Source organism: Lipomyces oligophaga, assembly GCF_038497815.1.
Source record: "Lipomyces oligophaga strain CBS 7107 unplaced genomic scaffold V1516scaffold_13, whole genome shotgun sequence".
NCBI lineage: Eukaryota > Fungi > Ascomycota > Lipomycetes > Lipomycetales > Lipomycetaceae > Lipomyces > [Lipomyces] oligophaga.
This window is the reverse complement of record NW_027117797.1, coordinates 14343-29317: the sequence shown is the minus strand read 5'-3', so window position 1 is coordinate 29317 and position 14975 is coordinate 14343. Positions and strand designations below refer to the sequence as shown.

At 41.6% G+C, this 14975-nt stretch overlaps 11 protein-coding genes and 1 non-coding gene across 12 annotated transcripts; 7 read left to right on the top strand and 5 right to left on the bottom strand.

Annotated features, from left to right (window-relative positions):
* The first annotated feature begins 25 nt into the window (after nucleotides 1-25).
* V1516DRAFT_657409 (uncharacterized protein) lies at nucleotides 26-1433 on the top strand. The gene is made up of 2 exons (XM_066920357.1): nucleotides 26-1086; nucleotides 1135-1433. The coding sequence occupies exons 1-2, from the start codon at nucleotides 218-220 to the stop codon at nucleotides 1151-1153; spliced, it is 888 nt and encodes a 295-aa protein (XP_066774737.1). The 5' UTR covers nucleotides 26-217; the 3' UTR covers nucleotides 1154-1433.
* V1516DRAFT_682591 (uncharacterized protein) lies at nucleotides 1434-2759 on the top strand. The gene is made up of 2 exons (XM_066923448.1): nucleotides 1434-1667; nucleotides 1725-2759. The coding sequence occupies exons 1-2, from the start codon at nucleotides 1510-1512 to the stop codon at nucleotides 2668-2670; spliced, it is 1104 nt and encodes a 367-aa protein (XP_066774736.1). The 5' UTR covers nucleotides 1434-1509; the 3' UTR covers nucleotides 2671-2759.
* V1516DRAFT_682587 (Metallo-dependent phosphatase-like protein) lies at nucleotides 2689-4453 on the bottom strand. The gene is made up of 6 exons (XM_066923447.1): nucleotides 4087-4453; nucleotides 3995-4033; nucleotides 3799-3881; nucleotides 3681-3748; nucleotides 3563-3636; nucleotides 2689-3503 (listed from the first exon to the last, which is right to left on the bottom strand). The coding sequence occupies exons 1-6, from the start codon at nucleotides 4193-4195 to the stop codon at nucleotides 2956-2958; spliced, it is 921 nt and encodes a 306-aa protein (XP_066774735.1). The 5' UTR covers nucleotides 4196-4453; the 3' UTR covers nucleotides 2689-2955.
* Nucleotides 4454-4792: 339 nt separating this feature from the next.
* On the top strand, nucleotides 4793-5433 carry V1516DRAFT_630573 (Smg-4/UPF3 family-domain-containing protein; the record flags this gene model as incomplete). Its single annotated transcript, XM_066919933.1, has 2 exons — nucleotides 4793-5154; nucleotides 5208-5433. 2 exons carry the CDS (start codon nucleotides 4793-4795, stop codon nucleotides 5431-5433), a joined length of 588 nt encoding a protein of 195 aa, XP_066774734.1.
* Nucleotides 5348-6425, top strand: V1516DRAFT_682586 (uncharacterized protein). Its single transcript, XM_066923446.1, has one exon. The coding sequence runs from the start codon at nucleotides 5596-5598 to the stop codon at nucleotides 6250-6252; it is 657 nt and encodes a 218-aa protein (XP_066774733.1). The 5' UTR covers nucleotides 5348-5595; the 3' UTR covers nucleotides 6253-6425.
* Nucleotides 6426-6677: 252 nt separating this feature from the next.
* Nucleotides 6678-7454, top strand: V1516DRAFT_682580 (uncharacterized protein). Its single transcript, XM_066923445.1, has 2 exons — nucleotides 6678-6784; nucleotides 6842-7454. Exons 1-2 carry the CDS (start codon nucleotides 6752-6754, stop codon nucleotides 7154-7156), a joined length of 348 nt encoding a protein of 115 aa, XP_066774732.1. The 5' UTR covers nucleotides 6678-6751; the 3' UTR covers nucleotides 7157-7454.
* Nucleotides 7424-8899, bottom strand: V1516DRAFT_714485 (transcription initiation factor TFIID 23-30kDa subunit-domain-containing protein). Its single transcript, XM_066924336.1, has 3 exons — nucleotides 8047-8899; nucleotides 7921-7985; nucleotides 7424-7867 (listed from the first exon to the last, which is right to left on the bottom strand). Exons 1-3 carry the CDS (start codon nucleotides 8665-8667, stop codon nucleotides 7552-7554), a joined length of 1002 nt encoding a protein of 333 aa, XP_066774731.1. The 5' UTR covers nucleotides 8668-8899; the 3' UTR covers nucleotides 7424-7551.
* Nucleotides 8900-9289: 390 nt separating this feature from the next.
* On the bottom strand, nucleotides 9290-9390 carry V1516DRAFT_t80. Its single transcript has one exon. It is a non-coding gene; the product is annotated as a tRNA-Ser (tRNA).
* A 348-nt stretch (nucleotides 9391-9738) lies between these two features.
* Nucleotides 9739-10594, bottom strand: V1516DRAFT_644064 (uncharacterized protein). Its single transcript, XM_066920144.1, has 2 exons — nucleotides 10138-10594; nucleotides 9739-10087 (listed from the first exon to the last, which is right to left on the bottom strand). Exons 1-2 carry the CDS (start codon nucleotides 10539-10541, stop codon nucleotides 9802-9804), a joined length of 690 nt encoding a protein of 229 aa, XP_066774730.1. The 5' UTR covers nucleotides 10542-10594; the 3' UTR covers nucleotides 9739-9801.
* A 69-nt stretch (nucleotides 10595-10663) lies between these two features.
* V1516DRAFT_682572 (cyclophilin-like domain-containing protein) lies at nucleotides 10664-11402 on the top strand. The gene is made up of 3 exons (XM_066923444.1): nucleotides 10664-10972; nucleotides 11022-11078; nucleotides 11133-11402. Exons 1-3 carry the CDS (start codon nucleotides 10868-10870, stop codon nucleotides 11307-11309), a joined length of 339 nt encoding a protein of 112 aa, XP_066774729.1. The 5' UTR covers nucleotides 10664-10867; the 3' UTR covers nucleotides 11310-11402.
* V1516DRAFT_644058 (uncharacterized protein) lies at nucleotides 11328-13617 on the bottom strand. The gene is made up of 2 exons (XM_066920143.1): nucleotides 13376-13617; nucleotides 11328-13229 (listed from the first exon to the last, which is right to left on the bottom strand). The coding sequence occupies exons 1-2, from the start codon at nucleotides 13433-13435 to the stop codon at nucleotides 11463-11465; spliced, it is 1827 nt and encodes a 608-aa protein (XP_066774728.1). The 5' UTR covers nucleotides 13436-13617; the 3' UTR covers nucleotides 11328-11462.
* A 136-nt stretch (nucleotides 13618-13753) lies between these two features.
* On the top strand, nucleotides 13754-14855 carry V1516DRAFT_682568 (uncharacterized protein; the record flags this gene model as incomplete). Its single annotated transcript, XM_066923443.1, has 2 exons — nucleotides 13754-14039; nucleotides 14104-14855. Coding segments are annotated over exons 1-2 (683 nt in total), but the record flags the coding sequence as incomplete, so codon positions are not given.
* Nucleotides 14856-14975: the final 120 nt, after the last annotated feature.

Sequence of the window (14975 nt, the reverse complement as noted above, 5' to 3'; positions counted from 1 at the left end):
TGTGGACCAAACCAGAACAGTCTCAAATAGCAAGACCTCGTCTCTGAAATAGTCTCAAAATCTGTCTAAATCCCGACTTATCCAAAATTTTTCCAATTGATCAACTACTTTGAACTTTTTAAAAGTTCTAATTCGAAAATATTGTCTACTGGTGTGTGATCAGTGGGATTAGTACTTGATACTTGTTCCCTATTCTTGTAGTAATCGGAAGCCCAAAATGAGGTATTGTACACCTATTTGCAAATTAAAGCACGTTTTTAGTCGAAATAAGTTAAAGTTGAATATTTACAGAAGCATGGAACGGAAGCATACAGTGGGTAATGGCCAACGGTCGATTCAGTCATATCTGGAACAAGTCCAGTCCACGGCTGATGCGATAAATCTGGTAGATCAAGCTACTTCGTCTCCAGACTTATTCACGTTTGCCTTTCTAATCAACTCACCGATATTGAATTCATTTTTATCGGGATTAGAATATAGGAAATATCTTAATTTAGTGCGATTGTTTGCTTACGGGACTTGGGAAGAATATACATCAAATCAAACGAGTTTTCCCGAATTGAACGAGGCGCAAGCGACGAAGTTGAAGCAATTAACCGTCATAACATTGGCCGGTAGAGAACATCGATTAAAATATTCTGATCTTTTATCAGCGCTGGATCTAGAAAATTCGAGACAAATTGCACAGTTGATCATTTCTTGTATCTATGCATCTTTGATTACTGCCAGGTTGGATACACAAGCGCAGTTGGTTCTTGTCGACGCGGTCATTGCAGGAAGAGATGTAGTAGAGAAAAAAGATATTGAACGTTTGAAAACAGTTATCGATGGCTGGAGTATGCGCTGTCAGGACACTATGGACCAACTTTCCGTGGAAATCCGAAGAGTCAGGCATACAACAATTAAGGAATTGAAGGAAGTTACGGAGTACAATAAGACAGTCGAAAGTATCAATCAACAGCTCACAAAATCTATTAAAGTTAGCTCAAAATCGGGTTCTAAAGATCTAGATGATTCAATCTCGGACGATCATATGGATATTGATAGCAGTCCGGCTAGCGATGCGGGCTTTACAAAGAAAAGAAAGTAAGTTAATCATAGTTTATATTCCTTCAACCTGATTGACAAATAAAGGCAACGGACAGTTTCTTAACGAGCACAATATAGTTTCTAATAGTCACTTGGAAATGTAGTAGAGCACTAGCCTATGAACAGTCGAAATTTTCGCTCCTCTGACGATAGTTCACCATTTTGACCTTTTATTCCGTGTGTTCATCCATTATATCCGTGCAAATTCGTTTAGAATTCTAAATTGGCGCGATAAACCTGGAATAATCTAAGTTTATGATAAACATAGAAGCTAAATCGAGGTAGTAATAGTATCCGCCGCACGGACAACTGTGAAAAAATTCCGTCAAATGACTCTTCGACGATACTACTTTGAATATAAAGGAAACAGTTTCCGCCATTTAATAGACCGAGGAAATATTTAGAAACTTGTAAAGAAAAATGGCATCAGTAACGCTTCATCTTCGTGCTGAGTCTAAGCCGATGGAACATCGTGCTGCATTGACACCTACGACTGCTAAACAGTTGGTTGACGCTGGATTCAAAGTGATTGCCGAGAAATCAACCCAGCGAGTTTTTGCTGATTCAGAGTATTCCGAGTGAGTTTCAGGTGCCAGTGACTAACCATTAATTTGCTTTGGAATTAACATAGATAGTGTCGGTATTCCGTTGGTGGAAGAGTTCTGTTGGCCCGACGCACCAAAGAATGAGATGATTATTGGGCTCAAGGAATTACCTGAGGAGTCATTTCCCCTAGTTCATGAGCATATTCAATTTGCGCACTGCTATAAGAACCAGGCGGGTTGGAAAGACGTTCTTTCGCGCTATCATAATGGAAACGGCACTTTATACGATATCGAGTTTCTGACTGATGCGAGCGGACGTCGAGTGGCTGCATTCGGATTCTATGCTGGATTTGCTGGCGCAGCTATCGGTCTTCTGGATTGGGCCTGGCAGCTTGAAAATGACGGGCTTTTACCTGCGGTGGACTGGTATCCTAATGAGGATACACTGATTAAAGATGTCAAGAAGGCCGTTGCTGGTGTTGTCGAGCGTAAAGGTGTTGCACTTCCCACTCTTCTTATCATAGGCGCGCTTGGCCGCTGTGGATCCGGCGCGATTGATCTCTGCCACAAAGTCGGCATTCCAGATGAGAACCTCATTAAGTGGGACATGGCCGAGACTGCGAAGGGCGGCCCATTTCCGGAAATAGTGTCGTCGGACATTTTTATTAACTGTATCTATCTATCCAAAGAGATCCCTCCATTTGTTACTGCTGAGACTCTCAATTCAGACGACAGAAAACTGACAGTAATCATCGACGTTTCAGCAGATACGACTAATCCGTTCAATCCAGTCCCTGTCTACACAGTTGCAACTACTTTCGACGCACCCACCGTCGCTGTGGAAGTTGAAAAGGGCCCAAAACTTTCCGTGTGTTCGATTGATCATCTTCCAAGTTTACTCCCGCGTGAATCCTCAGAAACCTTCTCAGCGTCCTTGATTCCCTCGCTGCTCGAGCTGCCAAATCGCGACACTGCTCGCGTCTGGACAGAGGCCAAAGCTCTATATAACCATCATGTTTCCCGGTTGTCAGAGTAACATGTTTTTGGATTAATAATTTTTCTACTTACTATATCATTGTTAAATACTGAAAGCAATAAGAATTCATTATATGTAAACGATAAGAACTGCAAAGATCCTATCTATCACCCAAACCATATGAAAAACTGTCCAAATACATATACAAAGCGTGAAATCGTTCATCGGGCGGCTCTTCTCACAGATACGAAAACGAATATCTATACCCAACGGGATAAAGATTAAAAGCTCATTACATTAAAAGAGAAAGATAACCAGAAATTAACAATGTTTTTCGGCATCGATTCACAAGAAATACTCAGATCTCTGGTTTAACTGAGGCATCATCTGAGTATCACCATCTACCGAATTGAAAATGACAAATTCCGGCTTTAGATCCTGATCTGACAATCGCATGATGCTCGCCACATTACCACATCGATAACAATAATTCGGAGCCGACCATACGGTGACTACACTTTTCTGTTCGAAGTGGTATTTAAACCCTTCTTGAACTAGTTGATGTGCGCGGGCTACTAATTGTAATCCATTCACATGATTAAATTCAGCCGCCACTTTAGCACCAAATATCCATCCTGCACCTCGAGGAGACACTCCCCAGGTATCGACATCGTCAGGATCCGACCAGACTAAATCACAAAATGCTCCTTCTTGAGGAATTTCCTGCGCTCGAGCAACAACCCGAATTTGATCCAGCGTGCGGATTTCGGGACTTAATCCGCCATGAACACAGAGAATTTGGCCATCGATAATCGCAGCCAGCGCTAAAAAGTCGAATACTTGACAGCAATACTGCCATACACTGGCGCCGCCATATTTGTTGTTGCATTCCTCTATATTTATCCAAATTAGACCCCCGCGCAATTTTTCAATTATTATTTTTTATACTAACCATAAAAGCCGTAAACCTGAGTAATCTGCCGCGACTCGTGGTTTCCTCGTACCAACGTCAACCGCTGTGGATACCTACCCAGTCAATTACGAACTGATATTGTAATCAAAACACTTACTTTGCTTTTAAACACATCAATAAAGTAAAAGTTTCTAAACTGAAATATCCCCGATCAACAAAATCACCCTGCTATGTTGGCCTGCGACTAAACGACTCAATGAAGTCGGACAACTTACCAAAAATACATAGTTCACCTTGTCGGGCATTCCTCCTCCAACGCGGAATAATTCTAATAGATCATGAAACTGACCATGGATATCTATCTCGTTAGTAGCAAGAATCATCTCATCTCAAATTCAGATATAGACATACCACTATATATTGCATTAGTCATTAATGAGATATTTCTTAGATTCCGAAATACTTACCCACATACTGTCACTGGAGTATTGACAGGCTGAACATTCGATTCTTCGATAAAATTAGTACTCTCCATAATCCTATTCTTAGAATTTGAGTTTTACCTTCCATTAAAAGCTCTTTCACAAGCTCACATAGTTGCTTCATCTCATGCTCAGGTAAATACTGGCATTTTTTGGTGGTTTCGAGCCATTCATCCGGTCCACGCGCCATCTTGAACGTATAGAACAAATAATGTGAAGCGGTTGCAAATATAATTCGTCCGAACTATTCTTAAAAAATTTATATCGAAACACCTGGACGACAATGTTCACTGTTCCTGCGTTCGCCGACTAGTCCAAAGCTTACACCGAGTAACTGGATGTCGAATAGCACGCAAATCACGAGTTCAATAACCGCAATTTAACTCTAAACCAGACAAAATTCAAACGACAATTATCCTGACTCTCGCGATCAGAAAGTTTTACAAGCGTAAGGAGTTTGATTGGCATTGGTCGGCATATCGTCTAGCTTGCGGGACTGATCTTGTCCTGCTAAATTGCCCTAACCTTTACTGTTACATCATCATCATCATCACAATCTGTTACAATTATATCTCGATATATTAATCGATAGACCATAGATACGAGATAAGTCGATGCAAACGTATAAGAAGCTTTTAGTCTCTCTTTTTATCTTTCTGCTATTAAAATAAGTCAATTGGACCAGAATCGAGCTGAAATATGAATTTTGAGTGATCTTTTAACTTCGTTGCTCCGAGGTAGAGGTTGAAGACACAGTAATTACGGCGACACTCTTTTCCGCATGAACATGTCGAAAACTAGAAAAATTCTCTTATCTCGTTCTCGGGTAGATACAGAACAGAAGTTTAATGAAGTTCCACCAGAATCAGGACCCCAGGCTTCGTCTGCGGATCGATCCAATAGCCGCCCTGGAAAGCAGAAACAGCTGGCAAAAGCGGAGAAAACGTCAGGACCAATATATAATGGCAAAAATGAGTCTAAAGCAACTGATCATAATGAGTCAGTATCGAATGTACCATTACCAAAGACGAAGTCTGTCATTCGACATATTCCTCCGTCTTTTACCGAGGATGAGTTTAACGGACTGGCAGCACCATATCTTCCACATATAGACTGGAAATATTTCGTAGCTGGAAAAGTCCACAAGAGGTACGTCGTTCTACAATCTCACTGAATGCGATTTTTCTGATAATAGTTTCCAGCAAATCAAAGCCGGCCACCTTTGCTCGGGCTTATATCAAATTTTCGTCAGTGGATCACTTACTTAAATTCCACAAGGAGTTTTCCGGAAAAGTTTTGAAAGATAATAATGGATTTGAAACTGCTATCCAGATTGAGTTTGCTCCTTACGAAAAAATTCCCAGAAAAATGAAATCTGATCGTAGAGAGGGAACCATCGAGAAAAGTGAGATATATACTTTTATCTAATCAATAGTTAACTAACTGGACTTCCTTTTAATAGACCAAGAGTTTCTGTCTTTCAAAGAGTCAATTACAAACCCTGCTCCGCCGGTGCGTATTACTGAACTTGCAGCCTTCGAGGATTCGACTACAGTCAAACAAACAACTACACCTTTAATTGAATTTTTAATGGCAAAGCATAGACGTATTCCGGCAGGCGACAACAAGAGCAAACGAAGAAGACACAAGAAAGTAACAGAGGAATCGAAAGAGAAGCAGAATCCATCCGTGACAAGGGAGAAACGCGTCAAAAATCGAAGAGCAAAGAATAAAAAGCCGGAGAGCTCATCAGCCGACTTGGTTGAGGAAACAAATTTTGATAACCTTACGCGGACAAATGAAAACTCGACTGAAAATAAGGCAACTACTACAATAGAAGATCCCAGTGAAGGAAAGAAGCAAAACCGAAAACGAACACGAAAAAAAAAAATCGAGAAGAAGGCTGCCGAAGATATGCTACGTGCTCGACCTATCGGCCATAGATCAGTTTCGAATGACTTGCCCGGTGATTTGACTGCATCTCCTCAAACCATAGAAAAGACACAAAGAGATTCTCAAAGGCGGGCGTCAGGTCGGCAGATTCCAAGGAATAAACATTCCGTTCGCGATTCGCATACAGAAACAACAGATCATCCAGTTCAACCTCAGAGCACAAACGTACAATCATCTAGTGAAATGGCAAAGACAGAAGGTTCAGGAAAAAACATTCGTCGAAATCGACCGAGAATGACCCGCACACCAGGAAAAGGCTTGCCTTCTGATCATCTTGTTCAACCGTCCTGTTGATATACAATCGATCCTTGCAGGCTTGTGATTACTATGGACTAGATTAACGCCTCCTGAAATATCAACTGATTCAGGAACTATCTCTGTCTTCTTATAAGTGCACCGTTCTTCTCTGTGTGACGTGTAAAATTGAAATTGCATTACTGCAAATCTGCTTCAATCGTCTTTTGCTATTAATAAGAGTAAGCCGTATTTTGTTATATACGTACCGCATTCAATGCTGTGCGGTCATGTACTTGGAGAAGAATCATGTGATTACGACTCAGCCCATTCTGATGGCTGTGCAAGATGGCTGTTAACCCAGTATTACAGCGGAAGCACAACGTAATCGTGGCAGAGAGCGTATAGGGCTAGGGTGTTGCTTTGTTTTGGTGCGAGGTTATTAAAGACCTGAATTCGGTTGTTCCCCATAGCTCGAAAGTGTTCGATAGTTGGTTGCTCCAAGATTTGTTTAGATTAGCTATTTAGTTACATCAACATCGTTACAGAATTGGGTTAAATGTCTGCTGCAGAATATCATAAAGGAGGAAATGTAAGTTATTTCAATGAACTCGTTTGATAACCCTGCAATTGACGACTGCATTTTTAGAACTACGGCCCACCATCTGGTCCTCCTCCAGGAATGAATTCTGACCGAGGGTATCCTTCTCAACCTCAACAGGCCTATGGAGGTCAGGGTGGATACTATCCGCAGCAACAACAAGGAGGTTACTACAATGGACCTCCTCAAGGAGGATATTACAATGGTCCTCAGCAGGGCTATCCGCAGCAAGGCTATCAAGGTCAGCAACAACCTAACACGGTTTACGTACAACAGCAGCCTCAAAGAAGTGATAGTGATGGGTGTCTAATGGGATGTTGTGCCGCTCTGTGTGTTTGTTGTACACTGGACGCTCTTTGTTAGGCGTAAGATTCTTGATCTGGATCGCAGTTTGCATTCGAAAGATTGCTTTTTGAAATGCTTTATTGTTCGATAAGATTGAATTGTATTATCGGTGTTTCGTTTTCTTGGTTATTTAATTATTTTTGTTTCAATTTTATTTTGCAGTGAATTTGCCTTCTTTCTTGGTTACTGTCGTTAGCTGTTTTGTGCGCAAGAAATCATATCTTGGATTCACAGTTCAAGGGTTATTTGCGATATGCCTTTCCTCTTAGTTTATGTATTTATAGATGATAGTTAATAGCCTTTATTTTCTCTTGAATAATTCATATTGTACTTTGATTTTCAGTTTTCCATCTTGCCCGTTATGATACAGAAGCTTTATCCAAAAAGGTAAAATCCGCCAGTCTAAATATCATCTACCTGTAAAATTCTGGCCGATGAATGTTGACACCATATTCTGCTAAAGCACTAGCCAAATCTTCCATCGTTAGAATCGACTTTCCACCTCCGCTTCCACCGCCACCTGCTCCACCACTTCCGCCTAATCCACCGCCTGCAGCGCCTGATCCACCGAATCGAGTTTGAGTTCCCGGACGAAATTGCCCTGCTGAGGCGATGGGGTTAGCTGATGATGCGGCCGAAGACCAGGAAGAATGAATTCGAGAATACTGGTACGCATCCGTGGCGATATCTGAAATGAACTTCTGTGTTGCTAGAGCCAGCAAACGCTTTCTGTGATCTAGTGAGTTTTTTGCCATAAATATTTTTTTTGTAAATATACTAACATTCGAACGTCTGAAGAGGAAAATCCAGATTTCATCAAGTAATAATCTGTCACCGCATCTGGAATCTAAACCAAGTAAGAGTGTGGCCAAAGAACGACATATCATTTGTTCCGAATCAATACTTACAATCGGGGCATAATCATCCATCATACCTAGAAACTCTTTCAAACTTCTATCTCTTCTGGCTCCTAGATCAGGAAACAGCGAGTTACCTCCTCCAAGACCGCCCAAATGTATTCCACCATTTTCAGAGTCGTCCTCTGCTGTGTTTGCCGGTTCAGTGATGACCGGGACTTCGACACCATTTACCATTGTGGTTCTAGGCCTTCTTGATTCATCTGCTATAGAAGCAGACTCCGTCACCATCTCCGATTTCACCTCACTATTTCCCATCCTGGATGCATCTGCCTCTTCCTGACTTTCCATCAATTCCTCTTTAGATTGTTCTTGTGGAGCTTGTGATTCCTCTTCTTGTTCAGGAGCAGCAAGTGACTCGCCAGCGTCTGACTGTACATCCGTCATACTTATATCTTCAGATTCGGCTTTTACAGTGGGACTCTTGGTCACTTCACTTGTAGTTGTAGGCAATACATCTGTTTGTGGAGTACTCGTCGATGAGATCTCCTTATTTTTGTCGCCCTCTTGACCAGAAGCTAAGACCTTCCGAACAGGCGATGGCGCAACAATCTCACCATCTAAATCCATTGGCGAGGTGGCCGCAGGGTCTGTCGTAGGTGAAGTTGACATCAGTAGATTGTGTATTCAAACTTTCACGTGGTTCAAGACGAAAATGATTATTGTATATTTGTCTGTTTGGTTCCCTGTCCCGGGCTTCCAATTCGCGTCTTTGCAGATCGAGAGAAAACTCGTAGCACGATCTGTTTTTACCAACCTGCGCTATATTATGCGTTTTACAGAAAGTTAGATTGAGATAAAATTCAGTCAATCTTATCGATTTGCGTATTTGCTTATTGATATTAGTGGGGTTGCAATTCATTAGATAAATTCAGTGAAGTCACAACTGCAGAGCGTTGGGACCTTTAAGCACCCAGTTCTGATATTATATAGCTCTATTTCAAAATCAACTACTTATTCAGATTTACTATTTATGTTCAATATAATATTTTAAGCACAATTTGGAAAGAGATGTTTAAATTGCAATTGCGGATATTTATCATCAATCCCTGCAAAGCATCAGGCTGAATTGTCAAGATCGACCGCCATCAACATACTATTCTTGGTTTAGCGCCTTAATCTTCTTAAGGTATTTTAAACTTATTTAAAAAAGTTCAACAAATTTAAAATCATATTCATTATGTTTCAAGTCACTCTGCCAGTGAATATCAGAAGCAAAATTCCAAAAAAAATTCGACAGACGCAGGATTCGAACCTACGCGCGGAAACCGCATTTGATATCCAAGAATATGTTCAAATTCAAGTCAAACTCCTTAACCACTCGGACAGCCTGTCAGACTTTCTAAAAATTGATCAAACTTAAATATATGACCTGTTAGTCAAGCCGCATGGGATGGGCATTTGCTAACTAATTTTTGACTTTGGAATTACTGAACGAAATTGATACTAGTAATTTGAAATGTTTTGCATGACCGGTTAAAGTTTGACTCGAAACAATATTTTTGTAATTCACTAAAGTTAGCTTACTATAGAATGAATGTTTCTATTTAGTATCTCGATCATCCAGTCATTTCGTGGTCGATGAATAAGCATGTTAGAAAAGACAACAAGCTACGCCTGAACAATGACATACCGCAAGTACGTAATAGTTTAGAAATAAAGCGTGAAAAATTTACAGCGAAAATGTCGAGGAATACCATTACACATTTCGGGAAGATCCTATATACAAAATATAACCATTGTCACTCAGTCCACAAACAATTTCCAGTCCAAAATATGTAGGCCTTGAACGATAATAGAACACAGCTTCTGGAAACACTGTAAAATTTCCGCACTTGGCTGAACATTTTGATCCGATGTTCCAGAATTCAAACTAATCAAAATATCAGCCTTCGTTGGAGTAGTTATTCGAATGATCCCTAGGGCAGATATTAAATTGACTTGAATAGCAGAGTTTGAGACATTGGGAGCTGATCCAGGCCATTTCAGGGCTGATTGAGCTGCAAATACAATGTACGCTTTTGCCTCAGGCCTGTGGAAACATTAGCAATTCAAATAGCTATAGTAGTAAGAAAGACTAACAAATTTCGTGAAATATCAACGGGAATAACGCTAAGTTCTCCACGAAGAGTGGCCTTATTCAAACTTGCAAGTTCATTAAAATGATCCACTGCAGCCGAGACGTCGGGATCGGTACCCTCCAACTCTGCGTTAGATTCTAGTCGCTCGAGAATTTCTATTATAACACTGTCATCTTCCTTTAAAGAACTATTGTAAGATACGAACACCTCTTGGGTATCTGGGATCTGTCGAAGGGTCGATGCGTAAACATAATCTGCTGGTATCGGCGCCTCAACAGCACCGCCAAATAACTGTCGAGACTCTAGTTTAATTTCGGACAAATCGGTTAAAGATTGCAAAAAAGGTGAGTGCTGGGTCGACATTTCTATCGCTATTTGTCTGTCAGGTTGCACTGTTTGGTTCATGGAGAACAAAATCGAAGACTCGATCTTATGTAACGTCGTCCCAAGTTGAATTGACGCCGCACTTATCTGTCTGCGAACAATTTTAGATCAATATTGCTTGTCCTCTATCCACAAAGATGTCAGTCACGGTAAGTAATGAGCAAATTCATCTCCTAAAGTACCGACATTTAATCTAGTCTAACTGAAATTAGTTAAATACTGATTTGGGCCCCATAAAAATTGAATTATTTTGCTCTTCGGTTCCGAAAACATGCGAAAACTTTCTAGCGCTTTGTGCCCGCGGTTCATATGACCACACAAAAATTCACAGAAACATTTCTGGATTCATGGTCCAGATGGGTGATCCTACTGGAACTGGGAAAGGTGGAGAGAGTATTTGGGGTGGGAAATTTGAAGACGAAATTCGTCCAGCGCTAAGGCATAATGGAAGGGTATGCATGCATTTGGTTTCATCCGAACTACTACTGATTTGGATTCCAGGGCGTCGTTTCAATGGCTAATTCAGGTCCAAATACAAATGGCAGTCAATTCTTTATAGTGAGTTTTCTGTTTTCAGAAGATTTTAAAAGCTCATACTTAACTTCTTCATAGACGTATGACAAACACACACATCTAGATGGCAAATACACAGTTTTTGGGAAAGTTATTGACGGTGCATATACAACCTTGTCAGATCTCGAGACAATTCCATGTGACAAAAAAAACCGGCCCTTACAGCCAGTTTATTTGGAAAGCGTCACAATCCATGCCAATCCTCTGGCTTCTTAGTCCTACAAGGCAAAATGATTAATCGATAGTAGAACTATTATGCGTTTGTACATTATATGAAATCATACAGTATGAATACAGTGTAGAAAACAACGGACGTAGAGAAATTCTGGCGGGTAAATAGAAAAATTTCACGCAATGCTAGACAAATGTCTATGCCCGCAAAAGTCCGGTCACAGATGGCTTGAACCACTCCCGTTCCAAATCGTCCCAGACTTCTTTGGCTACTTCTAAACTTCTTTCTCGACTCTCAGTGCTCTTTGCTTCAATATAAACTTTCAGCTTTGGTTCAGTGCCAGAACCTCGGACAGTTACATCAATTGATCCATCCAAGTTAAATGTAATCATCTCCGAAGTCTTAGACACAGGTAACAGAGGCGCATGATCAGGGGTAGCCGAGTCATATCCAATGGTCAGATCTCGCCAGTAGGTAACTTTCCGCGATCCAACAGTAGTTGGATACACATAATTATTCCTCGAAGTCGACTCTGTGCCGCCGGAAGAGCGAATAAGCTTAAAAACACGCTCTGTGACAGCAGGATCGAGAGCTACATAGTAGGAATTGTAGTCTTCAAAATATCCATATTTCTTATAAATATCTTCCAGTACTAGAATTATACCTTGTGCTCGCGTCATCGAATCCCCCGAAACTGTGTCTTCAATCCATCTCAGCAGCTTAATAAACATGAATAGAGCGCCAATACCATCTTTGTCATGGATGCCAGGGAACATATATCCAATGGCTTCTTCAAATGCAAAAGGGACTGTATATCCTTTCTTTTCCAAATCAATTGCACGATTACCCAACCATTTAAAACCGGTGAGTGTCTCTTCGTAGTAAAATCCCTCAGTTTCGGCAAACGATCGTAGTATATGCGAGCTCGCCGTTGAGTTTAGCATTGCTATTCTCGAAGCATCTAGTGGAGTTGAATTTATCTGTTCTGATTTCATCGTATTCCAAATGAAATAAGCAAAAAGAATGCCGAGTTCATTGCCTGTCAACTGCATCCATTTTCCATCCGCGCCCTTAACTGCAGCGCTGAATCGATCAGCATCGGGATCATTTGCTAATACGAGAGAGATTCCAATTTCATCTGATCTAGATATAGCCCGAGACAGAGCACCTTTCTCCTCAGGATTTGGGAACTCAACCGTCGGAAAATCAGGATCAGGTTTAGCTTGTTCCGGGACTACAAAAAAGTTAACATCCTTAACAGCCCCGAGTAAAGACGCGGCCCGCACAGCAAACGGTAGACCAACTCCATGCATAGGTGTGTACATGAATCGCATTTGGGAATTAATTTTGCAGCTTGCTACTCGCTCATGCATCAACACATAGTAGTCATCTAGTAGCGATAACAGAGGACGGCGAACCAAAGGCGACTTATCAACAAGCGATTTGTCCCAGATCCAAGGAGTCAGATTTTCTTCAATAGCGGCGGAAATCCCTTTGTCATGTGGAGAAATTATTTGGCATCCATTGTCCCAATAAACCTTATAGCCATTCGCAGATGCGGGGTTGTGCGAAGCAGTTACCATGACTCCACATGCAGCGTGAAGTTTATCAACTGCGAAAGGAACAAGGGGCGTGAATGAAAGGCCATCGAGATAGTAGACCGTAAAACCATGTGTTAGAAAGGCGCAAGCAGTGAGTCTTGCGAATGCTTCAGATTCATGCCGATGATCACGACCAATTATAACCCCACGAGTGAGAGCTTCCGGAACAACTTCAGCAACATAGACGGCTAGACCTTGAGATGCTTGTAAAACCGTGAGTTCATTCATGCGTGCAAAACCAGCCTGTAGACGTGCTCGGAGACCAGCAGTACCGAACTGTATCCGTTTTCGCAGACGCCGCTCTAGTTCAGCGACATTGTCCTGGTCGAGCAAGAGTTGGATCTCTTGACGCGTCCGCTCGTTCTAAATTTTATATCAATGTTAGCTTTCTTGCATTGAAAACCACGGGTGTATAAGTCAACGCCGCCATCGTCCGTATTTCATAGCAGACATGATGAGGGGCAAGTAACTCCTATTACACTAATTATCGCAGAACACGGTAGACAAACCTGGTCGAGAGCAAGCCATTCATCGGCAAGCTCGCGAATAGAGAGCATAGACAGGCCCATAGAGAGATCCAGAGAGGCACACTCTAATTCCTGCTGGAGACCTTCAGTACTTTTCGGAGAAATGAAGACCTCTCCGAAGTCGTTCGCGGTGAATTGAACTCGTGGTCTGTTAAAATGTATGAGCAAGAGCACCGTTAGCCGACAACCACCGCTTCTTTGCTGCAGTTCATGCCTTGCACTCCACAGTGCACTAAAATAGAGTAGTCATGTGCGTGTCACGTGTAAGCGAACTAGACCCTCAGGGTATATGCAAGTTGTTCAGCTGTGAAGGACCACGAACTGGATGGGCAGAGAGTTAAGATAATCTTGAACCCGACAATTTTTGCTCGCACCGTGATTGTAGAACGTAATTGTTGCTCGAACGCGTTGGAGATCAGGATGTCCGCCGCGTTAGCATTTACATATGTCTCATATGACTCACATGATTCATTGTCTTTTCTATTAGCATGGATGTCGCTTGTGCCGCAGACGATCTGCATTGTGTATCTAACGCAAGCACTGTCCAGACGAGAAGTGGAAACGTTGATGTTAGGAGCGGGTCAAGTAGCTTCGGAGATAGCGAATCTGATATTGAAGAGAATATTTCTCAACGAACGACCAAAGCGTGAGTAACCCCATTTTATTTTCGTGAAGCTTTGCATCAATTACTAACTCTGACCTGGCGATAGATGGAAATCTCTCTGGAGGAGTAGATAGTTTTGGATACGGTATGCCGTCGGCGCACGCACAGTACATGGCCTTTTACTCGACATATATCATTTTATGGATGTTTCTCCGAGCTCATCATTTTTCTAAGATAAAAAGGTTTTCTCGTAGCATTGGATTGGTTTTGCTCTCTGTGTCTGTCTGTGTCTCGCGAGTCTATCTGGAATATCACACTACGTGGCAAGTGACTGTTGGAGTCATAGTTGGTATCATTCTAGGGACGGCCTGGTTTAGTGTCATTTCTACATTACGCGAGCTTGGTGTAGTGGAATATTTTTTGCAATTCTCTATTTTCAAGATGTTTTGCATCAAGGACACATCTCTGATCTCAAATTTTGTGGTGGACGAGCACCGCATATGGAGCAAACAGCAACAGATTTATATGCCATTAAGATTTATCGAACCCAGTCAGAAATCTAAGTAGGCATTATTCGATTTAAGGTTTAAGTCCTTTGCAAATTGATGACTACATAGTTTGATGAGGTTTGCTCTTGTCATATCTCCACACAAGAAGTCGAACCGTAAGCCCATTCCCTTATTTCACGTCGGCACTTTATTAATTTATTTCGAGACTATGTCGGCGTCCATTCTGTTGCCTTGCCTCTAACCTAGCTATCATAGTTTAAACCATCTCATGCTTTGTTTAAATGTTCTGTATAATACGAAAAGCTTCCTTCTAATGCACTTGCTTATTACCTATCTAGACTACGGTCTCTTCCCCCTGATCATTTCACGTGATTAATCTGTCTATGGCCTCTATGGCCTCGAGCTGTCTATCGAATCCGACTGCGGCTCTTCTGCGGCTTATGCGGACATTACTATTGCTCTTTTGATC

Coding starts and splice junctions, on each gene's coding strand:
- V1516DRAFT_657409 (XM_066920357.1), top strand. CDS start 218: ATGAGGTATTGTACACCTATTTGCAAATTAAAGCACGTTTTTAGTCGA.
- V1516DRAFT_682580 (XM_066923445.1), top strand. CDS start 6,752: ATGTCTGCTGCAGAATATCATAAAGGAGGAAAT. Junction 6,785..6,841: donor AATATCATAAAGGAGGAAAT/GTAAGTTATTTC, acceptor CTGCATTTTTAG/AACTACGGCCCACCATCTGG.
- V1516DRAFT_714485 (XM_066924336.1), bottom strand. CDS start 8,667: ATGTCAACTTCACCTACGACAGACCCTGCGGCCACCTCGCCAATGGAT. Junction 7,986..8,046: donor TGGATGATTATGCCCCGATT/GTAAGTATTGAT, acceptor TACTTGGTTTAG/ATTCCAGATGCGGTGACAGA. Junction 7,868..7,920: donor TCCTCTTCAGACGTTCGAAT/GTTAGTATATTT, acceptor ACTAGATCACAG/AAAGCGTTTGCTGGCTCTAG.
- V1516DRAFT_644064 (XM_066920144.1), bottom strand. CDS start 10,541: ATGAACCAAACAGTGCAACCTGACAGACAAATAGCGATAGAAATGTCG. Junction 10,088..10,137: donor GTTGATATTTCACGAAATTT/GTTAGTCTTTCT, acceptor ATGTTTCCACAG/GCCTGAGGCAAAAGCGTACA.
- V1516DRAFT_682587 (XM_066923447.1), bottom strand. CDS start 4,195: ATGGCGCGTGGACCGGATGAATGGCTCGAAACCACCAAAAAATGCCAG. Junction 3,882..3,994: donor CAATACTCCAGTGACAGTAT/GTGGGTAAGTAT, acceptor CTAACGAGATAG/ATATCCATGGTCAGTTTCAT. Junction 3,637..3,680: donor TTGATGTGTTTAAAAGCAAA/GTAAGTGTTTTG, acceptor TTGACTGGGTAG/GTATCCACAGCGGTTGACGT.
- V1516DRAFT_682591 (XM_066923448.1), top strand. CDS start 1,510: ATGGCATCAGTAACGCTTCATCTTCGTGCTGAGTCTAAGCCGATGGAA. Junction 1,668..1,724: donor GCTGATTCAGAGTATTCCGA/GTGAGTTTCAGG, acceptor TAACATAGATAG/TGTCGGTATTCCGTTGGTGG.
- V1516DRAFT_682586 (XM_066923446.1), top strand. CDS start 5,596: ATGGCAAAGCATAGACGTATTCCGGCAGGCGACAACAAGAGCAAACGA.
- V1516DRAFT_644058 (XM_066920143.1), bottom strand. CDS start 13,435: ATGGGCCTGTCTATGCTCTCTATTCGCGAGCTTGCCGATGAATGGCTT. Junction 13,230..13,375: donor AATGGCTTGCTCTCGACCAG/GTTTGTCTACCG, acceptor TATAAAATTTAG/AACGAGCGGACGCGTCAAGA.
- V1516DRAFT_682572 (XM_066923444.1), top strand. CDS start 10,868: ATGGTCCAGATGGGTGATCCTACTGGAACTGGGAAAGGTGGAGAGAGT. Junction 10,973..11,021: donor CGCTAAGGCATAATGGAAGG/GTATGCATGCAT, acceptor TTTGGATTCCAG/GGCGTCGTTTCAATGGCTAA. Junction 11,079..11,132: donor ATGGCAGTCAATTCTTTATA/GTGAGTTTTCTG, acceptor ACTTCTTCATAG/ACGTATGACAAACACACACA.